The 25,767-nt window shown below is 44.0% G+C and overlaps 1 protein-coding gene across 1 annotated transcript; it reads left to right on the forward strand.

The window, feature by feature from the left end:
- Positions 1 to 94: 94 nt before the first annotated feature.
- On the forward strand, positions 95 to 24,774 carry PRKRIP1 (PRKR interacting protein 1). Its single transcript, XM_057748836.1, has 6 exons — positions 95 to 255; positions 879 to 957; positions 1,732 to 1,832; positions 5,926 to 6,011; positions 6,840 to 6,907; positions 24,447 to 24,774. Exons 1-6 carry the CDS (start codon positions 130 to 132, stop codon positions 24,539 to 24,541), a joined length of 555 nt encoding a protein of 184 aa, XP_057604819.1. The 5' UTR covers positions 95 to 129; the 3' UTR covers positions 24,542 to 24,774.
- Positions 24,775 to 25,767: the final 993 nt, after the last annotated feature.

Consider the following 25,767-nt stretch of genomic DNA (forward strand, 5'->3'; position numbering starts at 1 on the left):
GCAGCCTGTGTCCGGCTGGCAACTCATCCCCAGCCCCGCCCAGCAAGGAGACTGCGCTTGCGTCGCTGGCGCGCGGCTCTGTCGTCATACGCGCGCGCCCCCGCTGGCCAGGAAAGCCGGGGCGCTGTCATGGCGAGCTCGGCCGCCTCCGCGGTGCGACCGCCGAGGCCCAAGAAAGAGCCGCAGGCGCTCGTCATCCCCAAGAATGCGGCGGAGGAGCAGAAGCTCAAGCTGGAACGGCTCATGAAGAACCCGGTGAGACAAGGCGCTGGCCGACGGCCCTTCCGAGTCCCACCCCCTTCCCTTCTGGCGTCTCTGGGCGCTGGCGGGCCCTCTTTCCCCGCCTCCGAACTCTGGGACTCAATACCCGAACCCCAGGGTCAGACCTTAGGGAGGAGTTGGCGGCCCCGGAGATAGTGAGCTTTCTCCTGCCCTTATGGTACAGCCAAGCCTGAATGAGGGCGTGCGGAGCGGCTTCCAGTGCTCTAAGACCCTTTAGCTTTGTGAACAGCAGCCTTAGACTGGAAAGATACAATCCGTGGGCTAGCACAAGGGTTTATTTTCTTCTAAACAGCACTAATTGTTAGAGAGGTATTGGCCGAGACACCTGGGGTTGGAGGTTTCCAGCCGTAAATGATGACTCACGTTTCTGAGTTCTGGCCTGAAAAGTTGAGCGTAGCCCTGGCAAGGCTGTGGGGTGTGATAGGACCCAGAGTATACAGGATGAAGGCAAGGCAGGAAGGAGAGAAACTCAGCTTTGGGTCTAAGAAGCAAAGCAGCCTTACTTCACTAATTCAGTTAAAGAGTTTTGGTTGTAAAAGATGTCACTTTTTCAGCCGTTTTATACATGCAAATGCTTTCGTGTTTAAATGTTGCAGGACAAAGCAGTTCCAATTCCAGAAAAAATGAGTGAATGGGCACCTCGACCTCCCCCAGAATTTGTCCGAGATGTAATGGGTAATGTCCTTTGGATGGGGGTGTGTGTGTTTAAATACAGTTTTTAAAGTGTTGGTATAAAAACCCTGCAGTTAAGTTTGTTAATCCCCAATAGGAAGAAAAAAAAGGTTCACTGATCCAATATTTTGCTCTTACAGTGAAAGGATATTATTGCTTATGGTTTGGCATTAGAGAGTTTTCTTATGCATTGTTTTTAATATCTTGTTTTTTTCAAAATGGGAATGGTTTTTATTTTGTTGGGTTGTAAATTACCTAAAGAATAAATAACAGCTGTAAAAAACTTAGAACCACCTGTAATTCCATCATTCTATTCGTAACATTTTGATATAGCCTTCCAAACCTCTATAGTCAAAACCACTCACGCTTAAGAAAAAATGTTTTTACAAAAATGTAGTTGTTCTACACATACTATTTGATATTTGATAACTTACTTTTTTTCACTTCATATACCATGGACATCTTTTCAACTTAGTAGAAACCTAGCATGTCAGATGTGAAATCATCTGGTGGGGAAGGGAAAGGCCACAGGCTCTTTTAGGTTTCTGATCTGAACCACATAGTCTGCTTGTCCTCTTAACACAGCGTTAGAGTGGAATTTTTCACTTCACAGTCAGCTATACTAGCCAGTGTGCTAGGTTCTGGGGTGCAACGGAGAATAGGGCAGGCTTGGTCCCTTCCATCACTTCTAGTATCTTTCTTTGGTCCCCTTTGCTTAAGAGTAGCCTGTGTTGGTGTCTGAATATCATCAAGAGCTCTGGACTGTCCTGGTTTTAGGTTCAAGCGCTGGGGCTGGCAGCGGAGAGTTCCATGTGTACAGGCATCTGCGCCGGAGAGAGTACCAGCGACAGGACTACATGGATGCTATGGCTGAGAAGGTCAGTGAGCCAGGAGGCTGGCAGAGCCCTTGGGTTTAGGCAGTGTGCACTTAAACCTTAGGAAAAGAGCACTTGTAGAAGAGTAGATACACTTGGTTGTGGCTTGTGTGAGGGCTGCCTTCTAAAGTCAGCATGAGAAACAGATGTCAAGTAGAATCCAGGTTACTTCTAGGTCAGACCCAGCACAGCAGGATGCTCACACTAGGAAACGAGTGAGGGGAGGGAGTCTTATAGGTGGTGGAGAGCCCAGCAGAGTCCCCTCTCCCCTCCAGGCCATTTGCCATGGAATAGAAAGCAGGATCTCATACCACTTGAGTTATTATTTCTCTATGGTTTTTTCTCTTTTTGGCTGAATGCCTGTAATTCCAGTTAGCTGTGTGTTTGGTGTGAGTAGTAGTGTGCTTTCGTGTTTTTGACTCTTTGCAAAGTTTTCTAGCTTTTTTTTTTTAATTTTATTTATTTATTTTTTAGTTTTTGTCTGCATTGGGTCTTCATTGCTGCACGTGGGCTTTCTCTACTTCTGGTGAGCAGGGGCTACTCTTTGTTGCCGTGCGCAGGCTGCTCATTGCAGTGGCTTCTTGTTGTGGAGCAGGGGCTCTAGGCTCCCAGGCTTCAGTAGGTGTGGCTCATGGGCTCTAGAGCACAGACTCAGTAGTTGTGGCACATGGGCTTAGTTGCTCCGTGGCATGAGGGATCTTCCCCGCCCAGGGATTGAACCTGTGTCACCTGCATTGGTAGACAGATTCTTAACCACTGCACCACCAGGGAAGTCCCAAGTTTTTTTAGCTTTGAGGTGGGCATTTCTTCATGACAGGCATTTCTTAATAATTGATTAAGAATGGAGAATTGCTGGGAGTTCCCTGGTGGTCTAGTGGTTGGGATTCAGCACTTTCAATGTTGTGGCCCAGGTCAAATCCCTGGTCAGGGAACCGAGATCTCAAAAACCGCGCAGCGAAAGAAAGAGACAGAGAGAGAGAGAAATTAGAAAAATTAGAAGAAAAAAAAAAAAGAATTGAGAGTTGCTTTAGAAATTGTACTGTAAGAACTGTTAAGCTCTCCATTGCTTGCCTGGAAAGGCCAGAAACCTCCCTCCTATTGCTCTTGTTTTCTTTTTGGAATTGAGTTGTGGAGTTATTTTATCCACTGCAAAAATTTTGATTTTTTACTAGATTTAAATTGAATCTGTAGCTTAACTTGAATGAGAATGGATGTCATAGAGTTTAGTCATCCCATCTAGAAACTTTTTCTTCTTTGATTTGTTTAAATCTTTTTGTATCTCTCAGTGATCATATATAGAGATTTTACATATGTCTCACTACATTTGTTCAAAGATATTTTAAATTTTTTGATTGCAGTAGTGGTGGGTGGTCCTTTAAAAATTTGTTGGAATGGCCAAAATTGAGTTTGAAAAATACCTGTATGATTTTCGAACAGAATGGTGTCATTGCCATGGTGGTTTTCACCTGGTATTTGCTTGTCCTACAGCCCTTGCCTTGCCCCCAGGTGTTGGTGGTTCTTCTCCAGCTACTTCTCAGTTCCAGTGAGAAGTTTCAGGTGACTTGTCGCACAGCTGTATCAACTCACTGAGGGATTTGCACTGTCAGGAATAAACAAAACTCTGTATATAAAAACTAACAGAAGCACTTTTTTTTTCTTTCAGCTACTTTAGAGGGGAGGAAATAGAGCAGACGGTTGTCTCAGATGCCATCAGTTAGTCTGAAGTTTTTATGTATTGATAAACAACTCAGAGGAAATACAGAAACATGTTTCACAAACCTTGAATCCATATAGATGCAAAGGTTTTATTTCACATGGTGAAAGACAGGCTCTGAGGTAAGAAGAAAAAAAGAGATTCGAGAGAATCCTTAACTTCTGCAGCAACTGATAGGGTGTCATCACCGACAGAGCACGTCTGACTCCTGCGTGAGCCCTTGCAGGGCCAGCAGCCAGCAGGGGCTTTGTCTTGGTTGCTTGGAAAATGCAGCTGCTTCAGACATTTACAGCTCGGCTTCTAAACAGACGAAGTGCTTTTAGCTTGAAGTTATTGTTTGCTTTCCTTTTTTTAAAATTGTATTTATTTATTTATTTATTGGCTGTGCCATGCGGCATGCGGGATCTTAGTTCCCTGACCAGGGATGGAACCCATGCTCCCTGCATTGGGAACACAGAGTCTTAACTACTGGACCGCCAGGGAAGCCCCTTGAAGTCATTGCTTTCTAGTTGAACTCTAATTAAAGCTGATTCCTGGGAATTCCCTGGCAGTACAGTGGTTAAGACTGCACTTTCACTGCCGAGGGCACAGTTCACTTCCTGGTTGGGAACTAAGATGCCACAAGCTGCGTGGCACAGCAAAAAAAAAAAAAAAAAAAAAAAAAGGCAGCAGCAGCAGCAGCTGATTCCTTTCTTAGAAAGAGACCCTTCTTATTTATTCACACAGCCCTGGCAGTGCAGACCAGCAGAGGTGTTGAAGCCACCTCTTCCTCTTCTGCTGGCCCCTCTTTTGCCCCATCAACCTTTATAGCTATAACTAGAAGAAATAGAGTTGGCATTTTTTTTATCAGTAGGTGTCTTTATAGTTTCCAGGTGCTTTCCCATGGGTTATTGCAGTTTATTATTCTTCCTCAAGGCTTAGGGAAAGAGGAATTATTATTTCCCCATTTTATAGATTAGGAAACTGAGGCTTAGAGACAGGGAGCTGCTAGGAAGAAATAATACAAGGGATGGATATATATTTATATGTATGTGTGTATATACTCACATATACATATGTACACGTGTTTGTGTGTTTAGTAGCAGGTGATGGCAGTACGTTATGCTGCCTTAGAATCAGTCATCTGATAACCATAGCAAGTTAGGACTTGAAAGTTCCATGGTTCCAGCCTTCTGGCCACGCCACCTGATGAACTCCCATCACTGTCTCTAAAGAAAAAACACACTCTTGTGTGTCTCCTTACTCTCAATACTCTAATATATTTCTGACACTTCTGGTCACCGAATGTGTGGGGATTTTCTCCACACCAAGCAGTTCTGTGGCACCAGGTGAGTGTCCTACAATTTAACTCAACTCTGACACTATCTACACGGAGATAGCGTCAGATCTCGAAGGTTAAGACTCGGTCCTGCAAGACTGACCCCCACCCCCAAATTCAGAGGCCAATCACAAGTCCCTATTGTCGCCTGTGCTTCTCACCCACTGGCTATAAATCAGAGGTTTCCTATGACCCCCAACCTAGGTTCAGTTAATTTGCCTAGAGGGGCTCACAGAACTCAGGAAAACATCTTAGTAGCTTTCCAGTGTTTTATAAAAGGATATAACTGAAGCACAGCTGGATGGAAGAAGAGGTACAGAGCTTCCGTTCCTTCTCCCAGCCCCTCCATGTGTTTACCAACCCAGGAACTGTCCAAACCCATCCTTTTGGGGGTTTTGGAGGCTTCACTATGTGGGCATGATTAAATCACTGGCTGTTGGTGATTAGTTCAACCTTCAGCTCCTCTCCCCATCCTGGAAGTCAGGGAGGTGGGACAGAAAGTTCCTCTAATAATAGCAACCAGCCCTGTTCCTTAGGGGTCTTCCCAAAGTCACTCATAAACTCCTGTGGTTGAAAGGGGCTGGTTATGAATAACAAAAGATACTCATTTCATCTTTATTTCTGGAGTTATTTTAGGAACTGGGAACAAAACTAAATGTTATAATAAAAGATCCCCTGTGGCTCTTATATAGGAAATTTATAAGTTTTAGGAGTTACGTGCCAAAAACAGTAGATGAAGACCAAATATGTATATACTGTAAGTCACAGTATCACATTTTCCAAGGCCCTGGCAAAACAGCCAGTAGTGCTGCCTCTGCCTTCAAGGAATACACAGCGTGCTCCCTCTCACACTCTCTCTCTCTCTCACATTTACTCGTGTGTGAATGGTGTCTTAACGAACTGAGTTTCTTCACCATCAGAGATCCGTATATTGATTTCCTGCCTCACCTGTGAGGCAGCTTCTTAAAGTGGCCCCGATGCTGGTAGCACACCCAGTGGTATGACTTCTACTAGAGTTTTCATACCCAGGCCAGAGTTTGTCTGAGTGATGTGGTTTTTTGCAGCAAAAATTGGATGCAGAGTTTCAGAAAAGACTGGAGAAGAATAAAATTGCTGCGGAGGAGCAGACTGCAAAGCGTCGGAAAAAGCGGTAAGGGCTTCGTGGCATCCCTTAACTAATGAGACTTAGGGCAGGAAGTGTAAAAGTAGGTCGTTGGCGAGTGAGTCCTTCTTGTAGTCAAAAGTTTACCTGCATGGCCTGTAGAAATCTTGGGTGTTAAGACTCACAGCAGGGATGTCGCTGGTGGTCCAGTGGTTAAGACTCCACGCTTCCAGTGCAGGGGGGCAGAGGGCACAAGTTTGATCCCTGGTCAGGAAGCTAAGATCCCACATGCCATGCAGTGTTGGGGGGAAAGAAACCCCACAGTGGAGCACCCTGTAGAGGAATGGCTTTTCTTCCAGTACCTGGGGAGAGGTCAAGTCACTTATTTCCCCCGGCCCCCGCCCCCAGCTTGCTACAGATTCTCCAAAGCTTGCCGTTCAGCACTTTGGTGATCACATGGATTTCTGTGTCTCCTTCATGTCTGTGTTTTAACATCAGGTTTAATAAGTTGCTATGAGCAGATTTCCCAGGTTGCTTCTCCCTTAAAGGATGGTCTGTAACCTCCCTAAGTGACTACATGAGTATGCAGGCTGTGTGTGTGTGTTTTCCCTAAATATCTTTGAATGAAAAAGTATCTCCAGTATTTCTGAATTGCTTTAATTACCTCAGGACTCCAAAGAATTTGCTCTTGTTTCATGAAGGAAACAGGTTGATAATGTTGATGACGTTGGAGTAGCGCAGTCATGAGGAAGTATTTCTTTCATATTATTGTAGCATCTGTGGAATTACCAAATTGCTAAAGGTTCTGTAAGTAGATATTTATTTTCTAAAATATAAAATAGTGAAGGAATTAATGTATTTATTTTACATTTGCAGCCAGAAGTTAAAAGAGAAGAAACTATTGGCAAAGAAGATGAAACTTGAACAAAAGAAACAGAAAGGAGGTGTGTGGTACCCACTTTTCTTTCGTGACCTTTCTCGGTGTTGGTCACAGTGGTTGACCTGTCAAGGATGAGATTTAGAGTTTGGAGCTGGTTAGCTGGCCTCTGAAGAAATGAGGGCTTGTTTATATTAGTTTCAACTTGTTTAAATGCAAATGTCAGGAAGCCAAACTTGTTTTAAGCAAAAAAGAAAGATATTGGCTCACATTTAGTCCAGGACAGACCTCTTTTCGGGCATGCCTCATAAAGGCGCCCTGATGATGTTGGCATTCATTGTCTCCTTCTGTCCCCTGGCTCCCTGTCCTCGGGGAGGCTCCTTTCCTCTTGTGATTGTGAGGTACCTGTAGCTGTTTCAGCCTGCACCCTGGCTTATTCTTGTCTAGTAGGAAAGACTGAGGGGGTGTCCCTAGCAAAAGTATTTTTGTGTCTCTGGTTCTTATTGAGTCACTTGGCAAGTCAGTTAAGAATTCTTTTGGCTACAAGAAACAGAAAACTCAACTAGCAGTAGTTAAGCAAAGAGGAATTTTTTTTCTCACATAACAAGAAATCTGGCGGTAGGTGGCAGCCCAGTGTGATTGAGCAGCTCAGTCGTGTCAGGCCCAGCATCCCTGCAGTTCTTTTGGCGTTTATCCTGTGGACATGAGATGGCTGCTGCAGCTCCTGGCATCATGCTTATGTTTAAAGCAGGAAGAAGTGGTACTTGTCTGTTTTTTTGTTTTTGTTTTTTAAACTGAAGAGCAAAAGATCTCCTAGAAGTGCCCATCAGATATGATGTTATATCTCATGGGCCAGAACTAGGTCACTTTGCCTTCCCTTGCTGTCATCAGGCTGGATGAAAAGAAAACAGAATTGTCCTGACTGTCTTTAACCTATCGTGATCCATCACTGGATGCTGGGTGCATTGCCACCCTAGACAGAATTGAGATTTTGTTAGGGGGAGGAATAGGGGTGAGTAAAGTGTCAGCATCCCACAGTGCTACCAGTCCTGCCCACTTTTGAACCCATCACAAGGCCACCCGTGCCAGCCACTCTTTTGGGAGCCCCTGGGCTGAGAATCAGGGAGAGAGCGGTCCCAGATGGAAAGGACTGTCACTGTAATAATGGCTACTCTGTGCACCGAGGCCAAATAGAAATACGGAGACAGAGATTTTGGAGGAAGAGAGAGATGGCTTTGTTTTTCTTCCAGGCTGAAGGGAAGACACAGCAGGCTTGTGCCTGAAGAACTGTGCCCCTCCCCCTCCTTGAGAGTCGGGGAGAATTTTATACATGGGGTTCGCAGTCTGGGGTATGTGGTAAGGATCAAGGTGGTGAGGTCTTGTATCCTTTTTCCTTCACATTATTTCAAAACAGTCATAGCTGGCGTCAGGTCACCCGGTAATTGGGGTCCGGCAGTCTGTTAATTGTCCATTTGCTGGAGACCTTCTTTCTGAAATGCAAAAAAGGGGGTGATTTGTTACAATTGTGGTATGGAATGCAGCTTCCAAGTTGTAATAAGGTTAGGGAGTGAGGGGCAGGATGTAACTCACACAGAGTTAAGGTGATAGGTGCTGCCTATAATTTGTATAGTATCAGGGAGTTAGCTTTGTGAAGTAAAAATCTCCTTACTACAGATCAGTGACAGCTAAAGTGAAACAAGGAATGATTAACTCTTTCAGACCAGGTTATCTTTTTCCTCTAGCCTGTTTGATGTTCTCTTTGTTTTCCTTGCTCTCAAGAGCAAAAAGAACAGTTACTTCTATTTGCATTGCAACAGGACTGGAGATGCTAAGAGACAGAACAATGACAACTGGTCACCACATCACTGAATCGGTGGCTGTTCCCTGATTGACTAGACATGGTTCCTGATTGTGATTTTTGGTCTTAAGATAAAATCAGATCTGCATTGACTACTGAAATATGATTGGCCTCTTCCAGGACCAATTTCCTTAGGAGTTGTAAATGTACTGTGTGACACACTACATAGGGTATGGTTTTAGCCTGTTCTCCATCATTTCCAAGAGGAAATTATTTTACAGTGCCCAAATGTGATTGCTAGGACCTCATCCCTCAAATAAACCACATCATCACATTCCCTGCCCTTCCCCCACCCCCCAGCACACAGCGGAATGTGGAAGTACTTGGTCCAAGGGCAGGAGGGTTAGGCACAGGTGCCAGTCTTATGTTCTGTTGGAGGACATACTGTGACTTGGACCCCATTATATTGGGAAATAGAAAGGTCTCCTTGGCTGTGGGTACTTTGACCCTCCCTCCGCAGGGTTGCTGATTTTGCTGCTTATTGTCATTGTTACTATGTATGTGTTTAGTGATTCCTGAACTAACTCTGTAAAGCTTATATTCTTTGTTGTATGTGGCAGCTGAAGTCTTTGCTTGGTTAGCATAGTGATCAGCTGAAGATTAGAGATTTCCTGAAATGCTTTGAACCAGTAAGTCTCCTGATGTTTGCCAAGGGGCTTTCTGTGTGTGGTGGAGCATGCCTTCAACATTCTGGCAGGCAGTTTACAGTTTTGTCTTAGCCTGCACTTCTGCCTTGCACACAACCTCAAGGTTAGCCACAGGTGAGATTAGGGCCATCACTTGTCTGTCTTGGACATGTGCACAGCTCTGCACATGCATGTGGCCTTCTAGATTACCAGCTTTTCCTCTTAAACTGTCAGTTTCTTATTTGCTTCAACTGTTATCACTGCCTCAGGCAGCTGTGATATTAAACAGTTGCCACTGATTGTTTTTGACCAATACCTTGGGGAAAAGCTGTTCTTGGTGAGTCAGGTCGAATAACGACAAACCTTGCGGGTGGAAGTTTCCAGGGAGCTGCCAGACAGGTCAGATAGGGACAGTGCTCTGGGTTTGGGATTTCTGAGGAACTCCCAATGCAGTTTACTTCCTCCAGTGGTTGCTAGGCTGCTGGTTTTCACAGCTACTGTGATTAGGAGGCTGTTGATTTGGGAGGCTACCTTGGATCTGGGTAGAGTGAGTAGGAAGTAGGGCAAGTTAAAACAAAGCTTGCTCTTCTTACCAGAATTCAGCCATTTTAATCAGACAATCCAAGGAACATTTCCAGAGTTCTGACAAAGTTGATTTTGACAATTGTTGTCAGTGTTCTTGACAACACTGCTACTTTTATGGAGGAGCAGATTTTAAGAGGCCCTTACTCTGCCATTCTGGAAGTGCTACCATCCCTTTAAGTTTTAACCTACGTGTATTTGAAATATGTTTTCTGTAGACATCAGACGTTTGGGTCATGTTTTTTCATCCATTCTGACAATCTCTATATTTTTTGATACGTTTGGATTTTAGGGCTACCATTTTATTTGTCTTTATATTGTTCTGGTTTTTTGTTTTGTTTTGTTTCTCTGTTTTTCCTGTCTTCTTTTGGATTTATTTGAACATTATTATTATTCTATTTTAATTTATCTATTGTGTTTTTAACTATTTCCCTTTTTATAGCCTTTTAGTTGTTCCCTGGAGATTACTGTATTCATACTACTTTCAGTCTACTTGGGGTCAGCAATTCACCACTTTAAGTAGAATGTAGAAACTTTTTATCACATAGATTTCGTTACTCTTTATGTTATAGTTGTCTTAGGTATTGCATCTCCTTATATGGAAAACCCCTTCAGATAATGTTACTTTTTTTTAATTGACATATACTTTGTTCTCTGTGTCAGTGGAGTCTGTTTCCAATTTGTTTGTTTTTTAGATTCATATGAGTGAAAACATGCAGTATTTGTCTTCCTCTGTCTGACTTATTTCGCTTAAGGTACTACCCTCTAGGTTCATCCATGTTCTTGCAAATGGCAAGATTTCATTCTTTTTCATGGCTGAGTAATATTCCTGTGGGGGTTGGTACACACAGCTTCTTTTTCCGTTCATCTGTCAGTGGACGCCTAGGCCACCTCCATATCTTGGCTACTGTAAATAATGCTGCAGTGAACATTGGGGTGCATGTATCTTTTTGAATTAGTGTTTTCATTTTCTTCAGATATATACCCATAAGTGAAATTGCTGGATCATATGGTAGTTCTATTTTTATGATGTTACTGTTTTTGTTTTCAATCATCAAATCTGTTTCAAAGATCTCAAGAGGAGAATAGTCATGAATAGTAACCAGATTGTTACCATTTCTGTTGCTTTTCCTTTGTTCTGGATGTTCCAGACTTCTATATGTTATCATTTCCCTTATGTCTGAAGAACTTCCTTTAGTCCTTCAGTTAGAACAGGTCTGCTGGCTATAAATTATCTTAGCTTTTCTTCATATGAGGCTATCTTTATTTTACCTTCATTCCTGTAGGACATTCTCACTAGATGTAGAATTCTGGGTTGACAGTTTTTATTTCAGCACTTTTGAAATGCTGTTCCATTTCTTCTGGCCTCCATGATTTCTGATTTTTAAAAAGTGTGTAGTTATTCAAATTGTTCTCCTATCATTGCTTTTCTCTGGCTGCTTTCAAGATCATTAGATGTCAGGGATTTGATTAGGATGTGTCTGCACATTGATTTCCTTGGGTTTATCCTGAAGTTGGGTTTGGAGTTCAGTGAGCTAGTTGAACCTGTAAACATGTATCTTTGTCAAATTTGGGATTTTTTTCAGTCTTTTTTTGTCTCTGTTGTTCACATTGGATAATTCCTATTGATCTGACTTCGAGCTGTCTCTTCCCTGTGTCATCTCCACTTTGCTATTGATCCTATCCAGTGAATTATGTTTTTCAGAAAAGTTTTTCAGTTTCTATTCGATTCTTCTTTCATACCTTCTGTTTCTTTGCAGCAGTTTTCTATCTTTCCATTTGTTTCAAGAGTCTTCACTCTTACTTCCTGGAAAAATATTTAAATAGCTACTTTGAAATATTTGGTAGTTCCAAATCTGGGGCATTTTGACATTGGCATTTGTTGTCTTTCCCTGTGCAAGTTGAGATTTTCCTGATTCTTCATATGCCTAGTAATTTTCTGTGGATGCTGGACATTTTGAATATTATATCATGAGGCTCTAGTCTTGCTGATATTTGTTTGTTTATTTATTTGTTGGCTGCATTGGGTCTTCGTTGCTGTGCGGGCTTTCTCTAGTTGCAGAGAGTGGGCTACTCTTCATTGTAGTGTGCGGGCTTCTCATTGCCGTGACTTCTCTTGTTGAGGAGCATGGGCTCTAGTTGTGGCACATGGGCTCAGTAGTTGTGGCTCACAGGCTCTAGAGCACAGGCTCAGTAATTGTGGCACACAGGCTTAGTTTCTCTGCGGCACGTGGGATCTTCCCAGACCAGGAATCGAACCTATGTCTCCTGCATTGACAGATGGATTCTTAACCTCTGCACCACCAGGGAAGTCCCATCAATTTGGTTTTTAAAGCTTTTGCTGTGCTCTCAGATGTGTCCTGCGTGTGCCACCCAGTGGTCAGGCAGGGTTTAGTTCTTTGAGTTTGGTTCTCAAAGTGTTTGGCATGATGATTAAGGCCAGATCCAAGCACATGCTGTCAGGGTGAGCCCAGGAGTTAACATTATAACAACTTCATGATGTCTCTTCTAATCCCCTCTCTCCATGCTCTCCCCTGTAGTTTCTGGTTTTCTGGAGCTCCCCTTTTCAGACCTCCAGCCAGAAAGTTGGGGCTTGGGACTTCTCTGGTGGTCCAGTGGCTAAGACTCCAAGCTTCCAATGCAGGGGGCCCTGGTAGGATCCCTGGTCAGGGAACTAGATCCCACATGCTGCAACTAAAGATCCCGCATGATGCAGCTAAGACCCAGCGCAGCCAAATTGATTAATTTAAAAATAAAAAAAAAAAGAAAGTTGGGGCTTTAGTTACCTACTCTGCCACATACTTCATACAGCTGCCCCTGCATCCAGGGCTGAATGGTAGGAGGACAAAAAAGAAAAGCAACAGATTGCGCAGCCGTCTTAGGACCACAGCTCCTCGGATCAGAGAGAGGTTCCCCTCCTGAAAAGTTTTTTTTTTTTTTTTTTTTTTTTTTTTTTTTTTTTTTTTTTTTGGGGGGGCACACGGGCTTAGTTGCTCCGTGGCATGTGGGATCTTCCTGGAGCTGGGATCAAACCCGTGACCTCTGCATTGGCAGGCAGATTCTTAACCATTGCGCCACCTAGGAAGCCCTCCTGAAAAGTTTTTGCACATGCAAGCCCCCATTGCCACCACATTCACTGTAGCCATCCTGACACTGGCAGGATTGCCTGGGAACTAGGGTGTTAGAGAATGGAGAGAAAAGAAGAAACACAAGAATTTCCCTCCTTCTGAGCATTAGGAGTCCGCTTTCTTACTCCTTGAACCAGGGCTAGATGGTTTCTCTTGGAACTGTGTTTGTGCCCAGTCTCCACTTCTGTGTATTGGATCGCCCTGAGTCCAGGCTGGGGGATACTGGAAGGAAGAAAGAGAAAAAACAGGAAACACAATATTGTTCCAGTGGTACTTTGTATTCTGATCTTTTCCCCCAGTCTGCTTGCTTTTCAGAGTCCATGCAGTCTGTCCAGGTTCTGTAGCTGTGCTCAGTGGAGAAACAGGGTCAAATGTGCTTGCTTTCTCTTACTTGGAACCCACCCTCTATTTGGTTTTTTGAATCCAATTACAGGACTTGACATTTAACTTTTGTGCATTTCAGCTTGGTGTTATTGGCTCTGTTGATTCAGGTTTCCAAAATCCTTTGGGATTCTGATTCTGGAATTCAGCATGTTACCATGTCTTTTTGGTGTTGCCATGGGCAGGTTTGATCCTTTTGTCATTGGTAAAAGTGCTGAGCCAGACTGGGCCAGGGCCAGGGCCAGAACCCTCCAGCACCCACTAGAGAGCTCTATCTAGGCCAGCATGGACCTGTTCACTAAAACTCTGGGTGGAGTTCTTCTCCAGCTAAGAATCAGCCAGACTTACTCTTCTTTCCTCTTACCCACAGAGATGTCATTGGAAACTAAGAGATAATTTGAGGTCATGGAGCAAGTACAGTAGATGTAGGTTCTAGGCTCAGCTCTCACTCTGGCTCACCCTGACCTCAAGCATCTCCTGTTTGTTTGAGCAGATCCCCCCCCCCCCCATTTTAGCCTGTAAAATGATAAGCTCTTTCTAGATCTAAAATTCCAGGGACTTCCCTGGTGGCGCAGTGGTTAAGAATCCACCTGCCAATGCAGGTGACACGGGTTCGATCCCTGGTCTGGGCAGATCCCACATGCCGCAGAGCAACTAAGCGCTTGTGCTGCAACTACTGAGCCTTCGCTCTAGGGCCCATGAGCCACAACTTTTGAGCCCATGTGCCACAACTACTGAAGCCCGCGCACCTAGAGCCCGTGGTCCACAACAAGAGAAACCGCGGCAATGAGAAGCCCGCGGACTGCAAGAAAGAGTAGCCCCTGCTCTCTGCAACTAGAGAAAAGCCTGCACGCAACAGCGAAGACCCAACACAGCCAATAAATAAGTAAATAAATTTATTTAAAAAATAAAATTCCACAGCTTGATAACTTTGCCAAATGCCTTGCTGTAGTGAAGATATACCATATTTTGGGGGCAGTTCCCTCACCAGCAAATCTAAGAACCCTTTCAGAACGAGAAACTGAGGTTAGTTTGCTCTGAGTTTGTACTTAACCTGTAATGGGTCTTTGGAATCAATAACTTTAGTAATTGGTTCTAGAATTGAAGGAGACAGGTGGCATCATCACAGAGCTGAGGTTTCTTTCTTTTTTCTTTTAATATTTATTTCTTTTAATATTTATTTGGTTGTGCTGGGTCTTTTAGTTGCAGCTTGCAGGCTCAGTTGTGGCTTTCAGTCTCCTTAGTTGTGGCACATGGGCTCCTTAGTTGTGGCACATGGGCTCCTTAGTTGTGGCATATGAACTCTTAGTTGTGGCGTGCACGTGAGATCTAGTTCCCTGATCAGAGATCAAACCTGGGCCCCCTGCATTGGGAGCACAGGGTCTTAACCAGTCTTAATTCTTCCCTGTGCCACCAGGGAAGCCTCCAGAGCTGAGGTTTCTTAAATCCCTGTCTTCTAGTCCCGTTTACACATGAGGTGCCTGTGATCGTGCAGTTTTCAGTCACTTTTCTTTAATTCGCCCAAGGCTGTGAAGAGTATAGGAGATGATAGATTTTATCCAGAGCCTCCAACCTGTTTAAAACAGCCTTGTGCCCACTCACTGGGTCTCTGCCTGTCCTGAGCTTAACTTCTGTCAGAGAGATAGATGTTTGTGCCCATGCTGAATCATAGTAGCACAGTGTTTTTTCAAACTGCAGATTGTGGTCCTTTACTCACTGGGTTGTGAAATCAGCTTAGAGGTTACAGATGTTGTTTTTTTCAAACATGCGTAAAGTCTAGAAAATATCAGAATGCATCACACCCTAAATAACTGTTTTGTGAAATTTTCTTTCAGTTTCTGTGTGAGCTGTGGGCTGCTGTCAAGCAGATTTGAAAATCATTGTTATGATACGTGAGCCCTGCTCTTCTACTTGTGAAGTTAGCACCTGTATATACTAAAAAAATGATTAGTAGTAACACATGGTTGTGTATGCTTTGCAGCAAACGAGCAGGACAAAAAGTGCTGTAGGGATAACTTCATAAAGAAGGTTTGTGTGCCTTTTACCTCGCCTTCTCAGGTTCATTCCTTATTTTTCATTTTGTGAAAGGGGAGGTAGGTTTTCTAGGTGGTTGAAGTAAATAGAAACTTAATGCTGTGATACTCAGTTGTGCCACAAGGTGGCTTCTGTGCGCCGCTGGGTTCTTGAGGGACTTGGAGGTAAATTGCTTGAGTTTTTTGGCTCTTCTCCTATAAAGTGGTGAGGAGCAGCTGGCTAGGAGTTGCATACTGTTGTTGGAGAGGAAATATCCCTGCTTGTTGTCCGTGCTGGTCCAGCAGTTCAGTGAAGACGTCCTGCGATGTGGGACTTGTCTGAATGATACCACAAGATGGTGTGAAGCCAGTTCGTATTATTGCGACGCCTTGAACTCCCAAAACGATATATTCTAACACCAGTGTGACTTATCCTGACCACAGGCTCACCTATCAGAGAAACCCAGGGTGACCTTAAGGTGATTTGTTACGAAGTATGTCAAGGGCAGTTTCTCGGAGGTGGAGGAGGAGAGAAATAGGTGAGGGAGATTAAGTACAAACTTTGAGTTCCATAGTAAATGCGTCACAGCTCTGAAGTGTGTAAGTGTGGGGAATATGGTCAATAACTGTGTAATATCTTTGGTGTCAGATGACAGCTAGACTTGCCGTGGTGATCATTCTGAAATGTACAGAAATATCGAATCACTGTGTTGTGTACCAGAACTAATGTAGTGTTATAGGTCAGTTACGAAAGCAAACGCTCATAGGAAAAGAGATCAGATTTGTGGCTACAGAGGTGGGGGAATGGGAGGAAGGGGAATTAGGTGAAGGTAGTCAAAAGGTACAAACGTCTGGTTACAAGAGAAATAAGTACTGGGGATGTAATGTACAACATGATAATTAACACTGCTCTACGCTATAAATGAAAGTTGCTAAGAGACTTCTCATCAAAAGGAAAAATTTTTTTCTATTTCTTTAATGTATGTATATGAGATGATGGATGTTCATTAAACCTGTTGTAATCATTTCAAAACTGGGGAGGGGCGGGGAGCAGTTTCTCAACCTCAGCGGTGTTGACACTTGGGGCCAGATAATTCTTTGTTGTGACAGACTGTATCCTGTTCATTGTAGGATGTTTAAGAGCATCCTGGCTTCTACCCACTAGATGCCAGCAGCAGCCACCTGCCTCTCAGTCATTGACAATCAAAAATATCTCCAGACATTGTGAAGTGTTCCTTTGTGGGGGAAGGGGGCAAAATTGCCCCCAGCTAATAAGATTCATATCTCAGCTGGTATCTGGTGTTCGGAAGGCGCTCAGTTTCTGTTTTGGATTGAACTATTTGTTTCATTGCCAAAATTCTTATACAGACTATGTTGGAAAATTATCTATACCCTTTGTGTCTTTTGAGAATAAAGGTAATATATGATCATTTTAGAAATTTTTAGAATATGCAGAAAAGAATAGTCAAAATAAAAAGTATCAGTTATTCTTACTAAAAATAATCACTTTAACATTTTCATGACATTTATTTCAGTATTAATATTTATTGTATAAACCTATTTATATCATCATATTTATAGTTATCCTACTTTTTCATATAACATTGTATCACAAATATTTTCCCATGTCCTTGCAGTTCTGTAGTACAAAGAATTTTTTTCTTCCTAGTGTATTCATTCATGTGTTTTTTTTAAAGTTAACATCAGCTTCAATTACACACAATGGCATATTACCTAGTATTCCTAATAGTCTGAATAAAATCTCAAGATTCTTAGATTTTAAAATATTATGTAAACAATAGTATAAGAGTAATGGAAAAAGCTCAAATATCATCATCGTAATAGATCACCTTTCTACCCATTTTCTTTTAATCTCTCCATACGCACATGTCATTTGTATGTAGTTGTAATTGTAGTGTGTGAACAGTTTTCCATTTTACTTATTTTTATTTAACATTATAAGCATTTCTGGTCCTTCATGTTTGCAGTGACTGATAATATCCAGCAATTGACATGCCATGATACACCTAATACTTTCCCTTTTGTTAGGCATTAGATTGATTCCAGTTTTTCTCTTCTTTAGAAGATATTTTAGTGAATTTATGTACCTGTCTCCCTTCCCCCTTTGTGGGTCATGTCCTTGAGATAAATGTCCAGCAGGGGAATTATTAGATCACAGAGGATAAAGAGTTCATGGCTCTCGAAATGTATTGCCAGTTTTTTTCCGAAGGAATAGTACCAGTTTTTACTGCCATCAACAGTGTGCAGTGGTGTACACTTTTACCACATCCTTGCCAGCACTGGCTTTTAAAAATTATTCCTCCACATGGGTAAGAACATGACTTCAGAGAAAGTTAAGGTCTCATTGGGGATTCAGTAAAAAAAATAAAATAAAATAAAGCCTCACAAAAATATAGATCCAGGGGACTTCCCTGGTGGTCCAGTGGGAAAGACTTTGCACTCCCTGTGCAGGGGGCCCAGGTTTGATCCCTCGTTGGAGAACTAGATCCCACATGCTTGCCACAACTTAAAAAAAAGAAAAAGAAAAAAAGATCCCACATGCAGCAACTAAACATGCTGCAGCTAAGGCATGGCACAGCCAAAAAATACGTAAATAAAAGAAAATTTTTTTATAAATTTATTTATTTATTGGCTGTGTTGGGTCTCTGTTGCTGTGCACAGGCTTTCTCTAGTTGCAGCAAGTGGGGGCTACTCTTCATTGAGGTGCACGGGCCTCTCATTGCCATGGCTTCTCTTGCTGTGGAGCACAGGCTCTAGACGCACGGGCTTCAGTAGTTGTGGCACATGGGCTCAATAGTTGTGGCTCATGGCTCAGTAGTTGTGGTGCCCGGGCTTAGTTGCTCCACATATGGGATCTTCCGGGCCCAGGGATCGAACCCATGTCCCCTGCGTTGGCAGGCGGATTCTCAACCACTGCGCCACCAGGGAAGTTCTAAAAAAATATTTTAAAAAATATACATGTATAGATCCAGATCTGGCAGGACTATGGTAGCACCTCCACTCTCTTCCCACTCCACCCCCCACACCGCCCACTTTGAACAGCCTCCAAAGCTCTTTTTATTCTTATTTTATTTTTATTTTTTAAATTTTATTTTTTTATTTTTGATGTATTTATTATTTTGACTTTAATAATTAGACTTTTTTTCATTTCATTTATTTATTTATTTATTTATTTTTTTGAGGTACACCAAGTTCAGTCATCTGTATTTATACACGTATCCCCGTATTCCCTCCCTCCCTCGACTCCCCCCCACCCTCCCTGTCCCAGTCCTTTAATTTTATTTTATTTTTGTTTTTTGGCTGCGTTTTGTCTTCATTGCTTCTCGCAGGCTTTCTCTAGTTGTGGTGAGTGGGGGCTATACTTCCTTGCAGTGCACAGGCTTCTTATTGTGGTGGCTTCTCTTGTTGCAGAGGACGAGTTCTAGGCGCACAGGCTTCAGTAGTTGCAGCATGAGGGCTCAGTAGTCGTGGCTCACGGGCTTAGTTGCTCCACGGCATGTGGGAATCTTCCCAGACCAGGGATCAAACCCATGTCCCCTGCATTGGCAGGCAGATTCCTAACTATTGTGCCACCAAGAAAGTCCCCAAAGCTCTTTTTAAAATAGAGGTTGGATTGTCCTTCATTCTCCTGCTTGTATAATAACAGTAGTTAGCATTTATTGAACACTTATTATGTAGCCAAGTTCTGAGTGCTTCTGCAGGTATTAACTAACATAATCCTCCCAGCGGCCCTGTGAAATAGGGTATGATGTCATCCCCATTTTACAATTAAGGGGCCTTCGGGCCCAAGCGGTAATGGCACTCGTAGAGCTAGCGGGGAGTGAGTGACAGGCCAGGATTTGGTCCCAGATGGTGTGTCTCCACTGGCCTTGTGCTTACCCATGAGGGGATCTTGCTTGAAACTTAGTCAGCAGCCCCTGCATTCCTGCCCTTTCTGATGTCTCCACCATTTAGTTCTGGCCACTCCCTTCCACGTGTCCTCTGCTCTAGCCAAGCTTACATCTCTGTTCTTCCACCTCTGTTTGTGCTCAGGCCTCTGTGCTCTTTTTCATGCTACCCGACTCCCCATCTGCCTGGAAAACTACTCATCTTGCCCCTTCCTCTCTTTGTAAAGCCTTTCCTGACCTCCCTCCCCAACCCAACCCCCACCTTGCTCCAGGAGGATTTTGCACATACTTGGTTATTGAATGTGCTTATCTATTCAGTTGCAATCTCAGTTCCATGAGGGTAGGCAGTGTATTTTTTTAAATAAACTTTGTTTTAGAATGATTTTAGATTTACAGAAATATTACAAAGATAGTACAGTACAAAGAATTCACACATACCCCGTTTCCCCTGTTGTTAACATCTTAAGTTAATGTGGTTCATTTGTCACAACTAATGAACCAATATTGATACATGTAGTAGCTAAAGTCCATAATCATCATGCAGCCTTAGGCTCCTGTTAGCTCTGACAGTTTCTCAGACTTTGTTTTAATGACCTTGAGAGTTTTGAGGGTCAGATGTTCTGTAGAATGTCCCTCAGTTGGGATTCGTCTGACGTTTCTCTCATGAGCTGTTTATTGTGGGAGGAGGACCACAGGGATAAAGTACCGTTCTCCTGTCAGGGCTGGGTGCTTGTCAGGACGGCTGTCGCTGTTGAAGTTGCCCTGAATACCTGCTCAGGCAGCGCCTCTCAGGGCTCTCTACCGTACAGTGACTCTTTCCTTCCCCTTCCCGCGCTGCACTCTTTGGAAAGACGTCACTATGAGCACCCCACACATGGGCAGTGGGGGGTTATGCAGCCCCTCCACGAGCGCGGGGCGGAGTAGCTACATAAGCTATTTGAAATTGTTCTGCACGGATTTGTCTTCTCCCTCATTTCTTTATATCAGCATGGACTCTGGGATATTTATTTTGTACTTTAGGTTTAATCCAGTACTACTTTATTTTCTTGCTCAGACTGTTCCAGCTTGGCCATTGGGAGCTCTTTCATATGGCCCCTGTGTCCCTTTCACATACTCCCATCCTTGGTGGAGTTTTGGGGGTTTTGTTTTGTATCTAACAGCACCTCCTTACTTTCTAGTACAACAAGGTAGTCCAGACTCATCTTGTGGGTTTCCTGTCCGTAACCTAGAATGAGCCTTTTCTCCAAGTCCTGTTTCTTTTTATTGGAGAATGAAATAATTTTGTTGAATTACCAAATAACTTGAATGTGCACCAGCTTCCTAGTTTTTCCTCTTTGAGAGAGATACTTCTAGGCCCCAACAACCTGTCTCCTACACACAGGAAACAATTGTATTTACTATTAATTGAGGTCCTTCCTTTTCAGGAGCTGATTTTCAGTCATAAGGAGTGCTTTGAGTCCCCTTCTGTCAGTCAGCACCCAGGCATCCAGAAAACTCCTTTCCACAAACATCCAGGTTAATGAGTATTTTACTGGTTGTTGTTGTTTTGGGGTTTTTTTTTTTTCTTTTTGACTATTACAGAAGTTTATTTAACAAAAATGTTCAGTAATAAAATGTACACGAGCCAATTTTTATCATAGTAAAATGTGGAGGGGACATGTGGAAGTAGTTGATTTCTCTGGTGAACACTGCTCCCAAGGCTTCTAACATCATGATAGTTTCCTCGCGTTACCACCACTCCTTGTATTGTTCTGTTGCCTGCTAGTTGCCATCTCCACACATTCATCTATCACAAGATTCATAAAGGGATCAGAGTTCCACAGTATTCCTTGGACATGTCAGCCGCCATTTAATTTCTCCCCCCCCCCCCCTTTTTTTTTTTTTTTGGCTGCGTTGGGTCTTTGTTGCTGCACTCGGGCTTTCTCTAGTTGTGGCGAGCGGGGGCTACTCTTCATTGCAGTGCACGCGCTTGCTATCTCATTGCGGTGGCTTCTCTTGTGGAGCAGGGGCTCTAGGTGTGCGGGCTTCAGTAGTTGTAGCGTGAGGGCTCAGTAGTTGCAGCACGCAGGCTCTAGGGTGCACAGGCTTCAGCAGTTGCGGGACGTGGGCTCATTAGTTGTGGCTCACAGGCTCAGTAGTTGTAGTGCACAGGCTTAGTTGTTCTGCAGCATGTGGGATCTTCCTGGACCAGGAATTGAACCTATGTCCCCTGCATTGACAGGCAGATTCTTAACTGCTGCACCAACAGGGAAGTGCATCATTTAATTTCAATGATAACTTCTTGTCCATAAATTTCTTCAGCTGGGAAGGGTGACCCTTGCTCATGGTGTCTACTCGGTGAGCTCAAAGATGCCTCCTATTTTATTGTCTCTTTAAGATCAGAATGAAAGATCAAAGTCTATACTGTTGTCCTGCTGTGTTCAGACCTCTGGATATGGTTGGTGGTTCTTAGAGAGGCTTGAGGCTGACAGAGTATGACTAAGTTATGGAACAAAACAAGTAATCAGCAGTTTCAGCCTTGGAGCCCAGGTTCTAGAGCAGAGCTCCCCAGCTGGTATATGAGGAATGGACTACATGTGACAGAGATCCTGATCCCCTTGCCTTCAGGGTGGAGACTGAGTGCCCATGGCCTTGGACCAGTTGCCCCACATGCCATAGAAACACTGTCCTTTTCCATGTGTACCACAGCATGAGAGAGTGTAGGGAGTTCTGCCCTAGCAGTCCAGGGAGCTCAGGGCTATGATCCATCTCTAGTTTCTCCCTCAGTCTCTGCAGAGCATGCTCGCTTGCTCTCTCGCTCTCTCTCTTTCCTTCTTTCTTGCCTTTCTCTTTTTTCTTTCCCTTTTTTTTTCCTTTCTTCCCCTCCCCTCCTCTTTACTTTTTTTTTAAAATTTTGGTAAAATACACATAACACAAAATGTACCATCTTAACCATTTTTAAGGGTACAGTTCAGTGGTACTAAATACTAAAAATTCAAATTTTTGTGTAACCACTATCATCATCATCTATTCCTATAACTGTTTTCATCTTGTAAAACAAAGAATGTATCTTTTAAACAGCAACTCCCCATTTCCTGCTCCTCCCAGCACCAGGCAACCACCCTTCTACTTTGTCTCTGAATTTGGCTACCCTAAGTACCTCTTGTAAGAGAAATTATACAGTGTTTGTCATTCTATGACTGGCTTATTTCACTCAGCATAATGTTCTCAGGGTTCCGCCATGTTGTAGCCTGTGTCAGATTTTTTTTTTTCCTTTTTAAGGCTGAATCATTGCACCTGTGAATAGACCACATTTTCCTTATCCATTCACTATGTTCACCTCATTCCTTTTTTCACCTTATTTTTCTTTTTTATTTTATATTGGAGTATAGTTGGTTTACAATGTGTTTCGGGTGTACAGCAAAGTGATTCAGTTATAAATATATCCTTTTTCAGATTCTTCTCCCATATAGGTTATTATAGAATATTGAGTAGCGTTCCCTGTGCTATATATGTAGGTCCTTGTTGATTATGTTTTATCTATAATAGTGTGTATATGTTAATCCCAGATTCCTAATGTATCCCTCCTCCCCTCACCCCCCCCCATTTGGTAACCATAAGTTTGTTTTCGAAGTCTGTCTGTTTCTGTTTTGTAAATAAGTTCATTTGTATCATTTTTTTAGATTCCACATGTAAGTGCTATCATATGATATTGTCTTTCTCTGACTTACTTCACTTAATATGATAATCTCTAGGTCCACCCATGTTGATGCAAATGGCATTATTTCATTCTTCCATATGGCTGTCACCTTATTTTTCTTTTGCCTCCGTTTCCTTATGCATTTCTGGAGGCAAGGGAGACAGGGGCTTGAAAGTCAGATAGTCCAGGTTTGAATCCTATGTTCTGGTTTTACTGATTATGAAACCTTGATTAACCAATTACTAAACCTCTCTGAGCTTTATTCCGCATTTGTAAAATGGATGGAGAGAAGTGTTACTTATCTCATAGATTGTTAGCATTCAGACGGTACATATGTGCGAAGACTTGTTAGCACAATGCCTGGCACGTAATAGGTGTTCAACAAATCTTAGCTACTAAAACATGCTCATCACGTGTACTTTTAAAATTTCTCGTTCTTTTTGGCATGAGGCAAAGAGGGAGGAAAATCCTAAATAATTAAATCACAAAGATGATTTCAACCCCTTGCCATGAGTGCTCTTTAGTGTCCTGTCCTAGGGCTTGAAGGTGAACTTTAGACTGTGCTGTGCCCTGGGCACCCCCAGGCCTTGAAGCTCTTCCGCCCTGTGATGACAGCAGTAGCAAAGCACTGGGTGCCTGTGGGCCCTGGGGTGCTGGAGTGAGTTCCTGCACGTCTGCAGGAGGAGGCCCACTGTGCCTGCAAGTGGCCGCCTGGTGTGGATGGGGAGCCAGGGGACCGGTGCAGGCTCTGTGGGCTCTGGCTCTGCCTCGTCCCAGCTCTCGCCTGCTGCCCTGCTCCCAAGAAGAGCAGGGGAGTAGGAGGAGGAGTTGGGAACAAGTTGTCTTTGTGCTCTGCTCTTGGCCAACTCAGCTGCACTGTGGGTACTGGCAGACGCGCGAGGGAAGACACTAGGACTCAGAGCTGCACGTGGAGTGTCAGAGAGAGGCTTTCTGGGTCTGTGGGAAGAGCCTGGAAGCTGACATATTTGTTGTAGGTAGAGCCCTCTGCTGCAAGGGTTTTGAAACTCCTTTTGCAGATTGGGGTGAGAGCTGGAGACATTAGCAGGGGTGCTGTCAGCCCAGCGTAAATGTTAAAGGGCTGCTGGGGACATCACCCTGCCAAGGTGACAGACTTTGGGGGGGTCTTATAAAAAGCAGTGAGGCCCGATTTATGGGGCGTCAGGATCTCGTGTACGCTGGACCTTTTTATAAGGATGCGGTCCACCCTCCAGCAATGGTAGGTCAGTTTTGTGACCGGCCCTTAGTACCCGGGAGCGGCATTGGGGACTGATGGACGTGAGGACCTCTCTGGCTCCTTGCTGTACAGTCCAGGAACAGCTGGTTCCTGGGTTTTCCTCAGCAGTCCTTCGAGTACCCCTCGATGCTCTGGGTGGATTTGTATATCTCTAATCCAGATGTTGTGTGATTACAGGATCCAGTCCGTCCCAGGAGCAGCCGTCCAGTGGCTCTGAGGAGGCCTCTGGAACAGAGGAGGAGGAGGAGCCCAGCTTCATCATGGGGCGGTGATGATGCTGGCCACAGCTGCTGTCTGGAGCCTGGCCCATTCTGTGACCGGGACCTCAGAAAATCCTCCACAGGCCTCAGGGAGAAGGGAGCAACCTCTGTTTCAGCTGTTTCCCTCCCAAAGCCTCACTGGATAGAAGCAAGTAGGAACCCACCCTGAGGGCTCACAGCCCCACTGTGGCAGGATGCAGCCTGTGGGAGAGAGGTCTGTCTCCTGGACACTCGAGGGCACTGCCTGGCAGGGTTCCTTAATGTTCTCGCTGCAAGGGGGGGAATGTATGATTTGGCCCCCCCAGTGCCTATTCTCACATAATTGGACAGCGATGAGTTTGGGGCTGGCTTCTGTGAAACACGTTTATTTAGTAAAGGACAGAAAAACTCCAGGTTTTGTTTGGACCTGTGAAATGTTCATTACAGAAGCTGTAGAGAGGCTGTGAAATGACATGATGGGGATGGGGCCTGTTCCCAGACTTGTTGAAGGAAATGGCCTTGGCTGTGGAGCTGACTCTCATTGCAGGGCGTGTGACCTCCATTTCCTTCAGCGGAGAGTGCAGACTGTACCCCAGAGCACATGCTCCCTTCCGGCAGCTCCCAGCACCTAAGTGCACAGGGAGATGTGGGATTCATCCAAGGGGCTGAGCCAGAGGAGAGGACCTTGACATGTGAAAAGAGCTTTGGAAAAACAACTGGCGACTAGAAAACAAGCAGGTAGAGAATCCAGGCTGGGCTGGACCAGAGTAGATGGCCTGGGGGTCCTAGCTGCACTGCAGGGGAGGCGGATGCGTTGACCAAAAGCTGCATTTTCATCCGGAGGTAAAAGGAGGGCTAAGAAGAAAATGGGAGGTGACCGAGGGCACCCTTTCAGGCCAGGAGGAGGGACAGAGGTGGTTTCTAATTAGAGCCTTTGGTCCTTTTTTGGATATCTCCAAGTATCTAGGTCTATTTTGTGCCTTTTATGGCATTTGATAGAATTAAGGAAATAGGGGTTTTGAGTGAAGGGAAACTAAGAAACATCTTTTGATTTCCCTGGCCCCACCCTGAGCCCATGTGATATCTGTGATAACGTCTTTCCGCAGTTCAAGTCACAGGAATTTTTCTTCCCCAGGAAGCTGAAATGGAAAGTCAGCCATGATAAATTAGTGCACACCCTGACTGTACCTTTTGAAAGCCGTGTTTCTCTTTCATCAGGGACTGGCTGGGTAGTTTTGCATCCTCCTGTCTTTGAACTG

This window comes from Hippopotamus amphibius, chromosome 9 (assembly GCF_030028045.1).
Source record: "Hippopotamus amphibius kiboko isolate mHipAmp2 chromosome 9, mHipAmp2.hap2, whole genome shotgun sequence".
NCBI lineage: Eukaryota > Metazoa > Chordata > Mammalia > Artiodactyla > Hippopotamidae > Hippopotamus > Hippopotamus amphibius.

Bases quoted from the DNA above. Each gene is read 5' to 3' on its own strand.
- PRKRIP1 (XM_057748836.1), top strand. From the start codon at position 130: ATGGCGAGCTCGGCCGCCTCCGCGGTGCGACCGCCGAGGCCCAAGAAA. The intron at 958-1,731 runs GTAATGTCCTTT...TCCTGGTTTTAG, and splicing joins ATTTGTCCGAGATGTAATGG to GTTCAAGCGCTGGGGCTGGC. The intron at 1,833-5,925 runs GTCAGTGAGCCA...GGTTTTTTGCAG, and splicing joins TGGATGCTATGGCTGAGAAG to CAAAAATTGGATGCAGAGTT.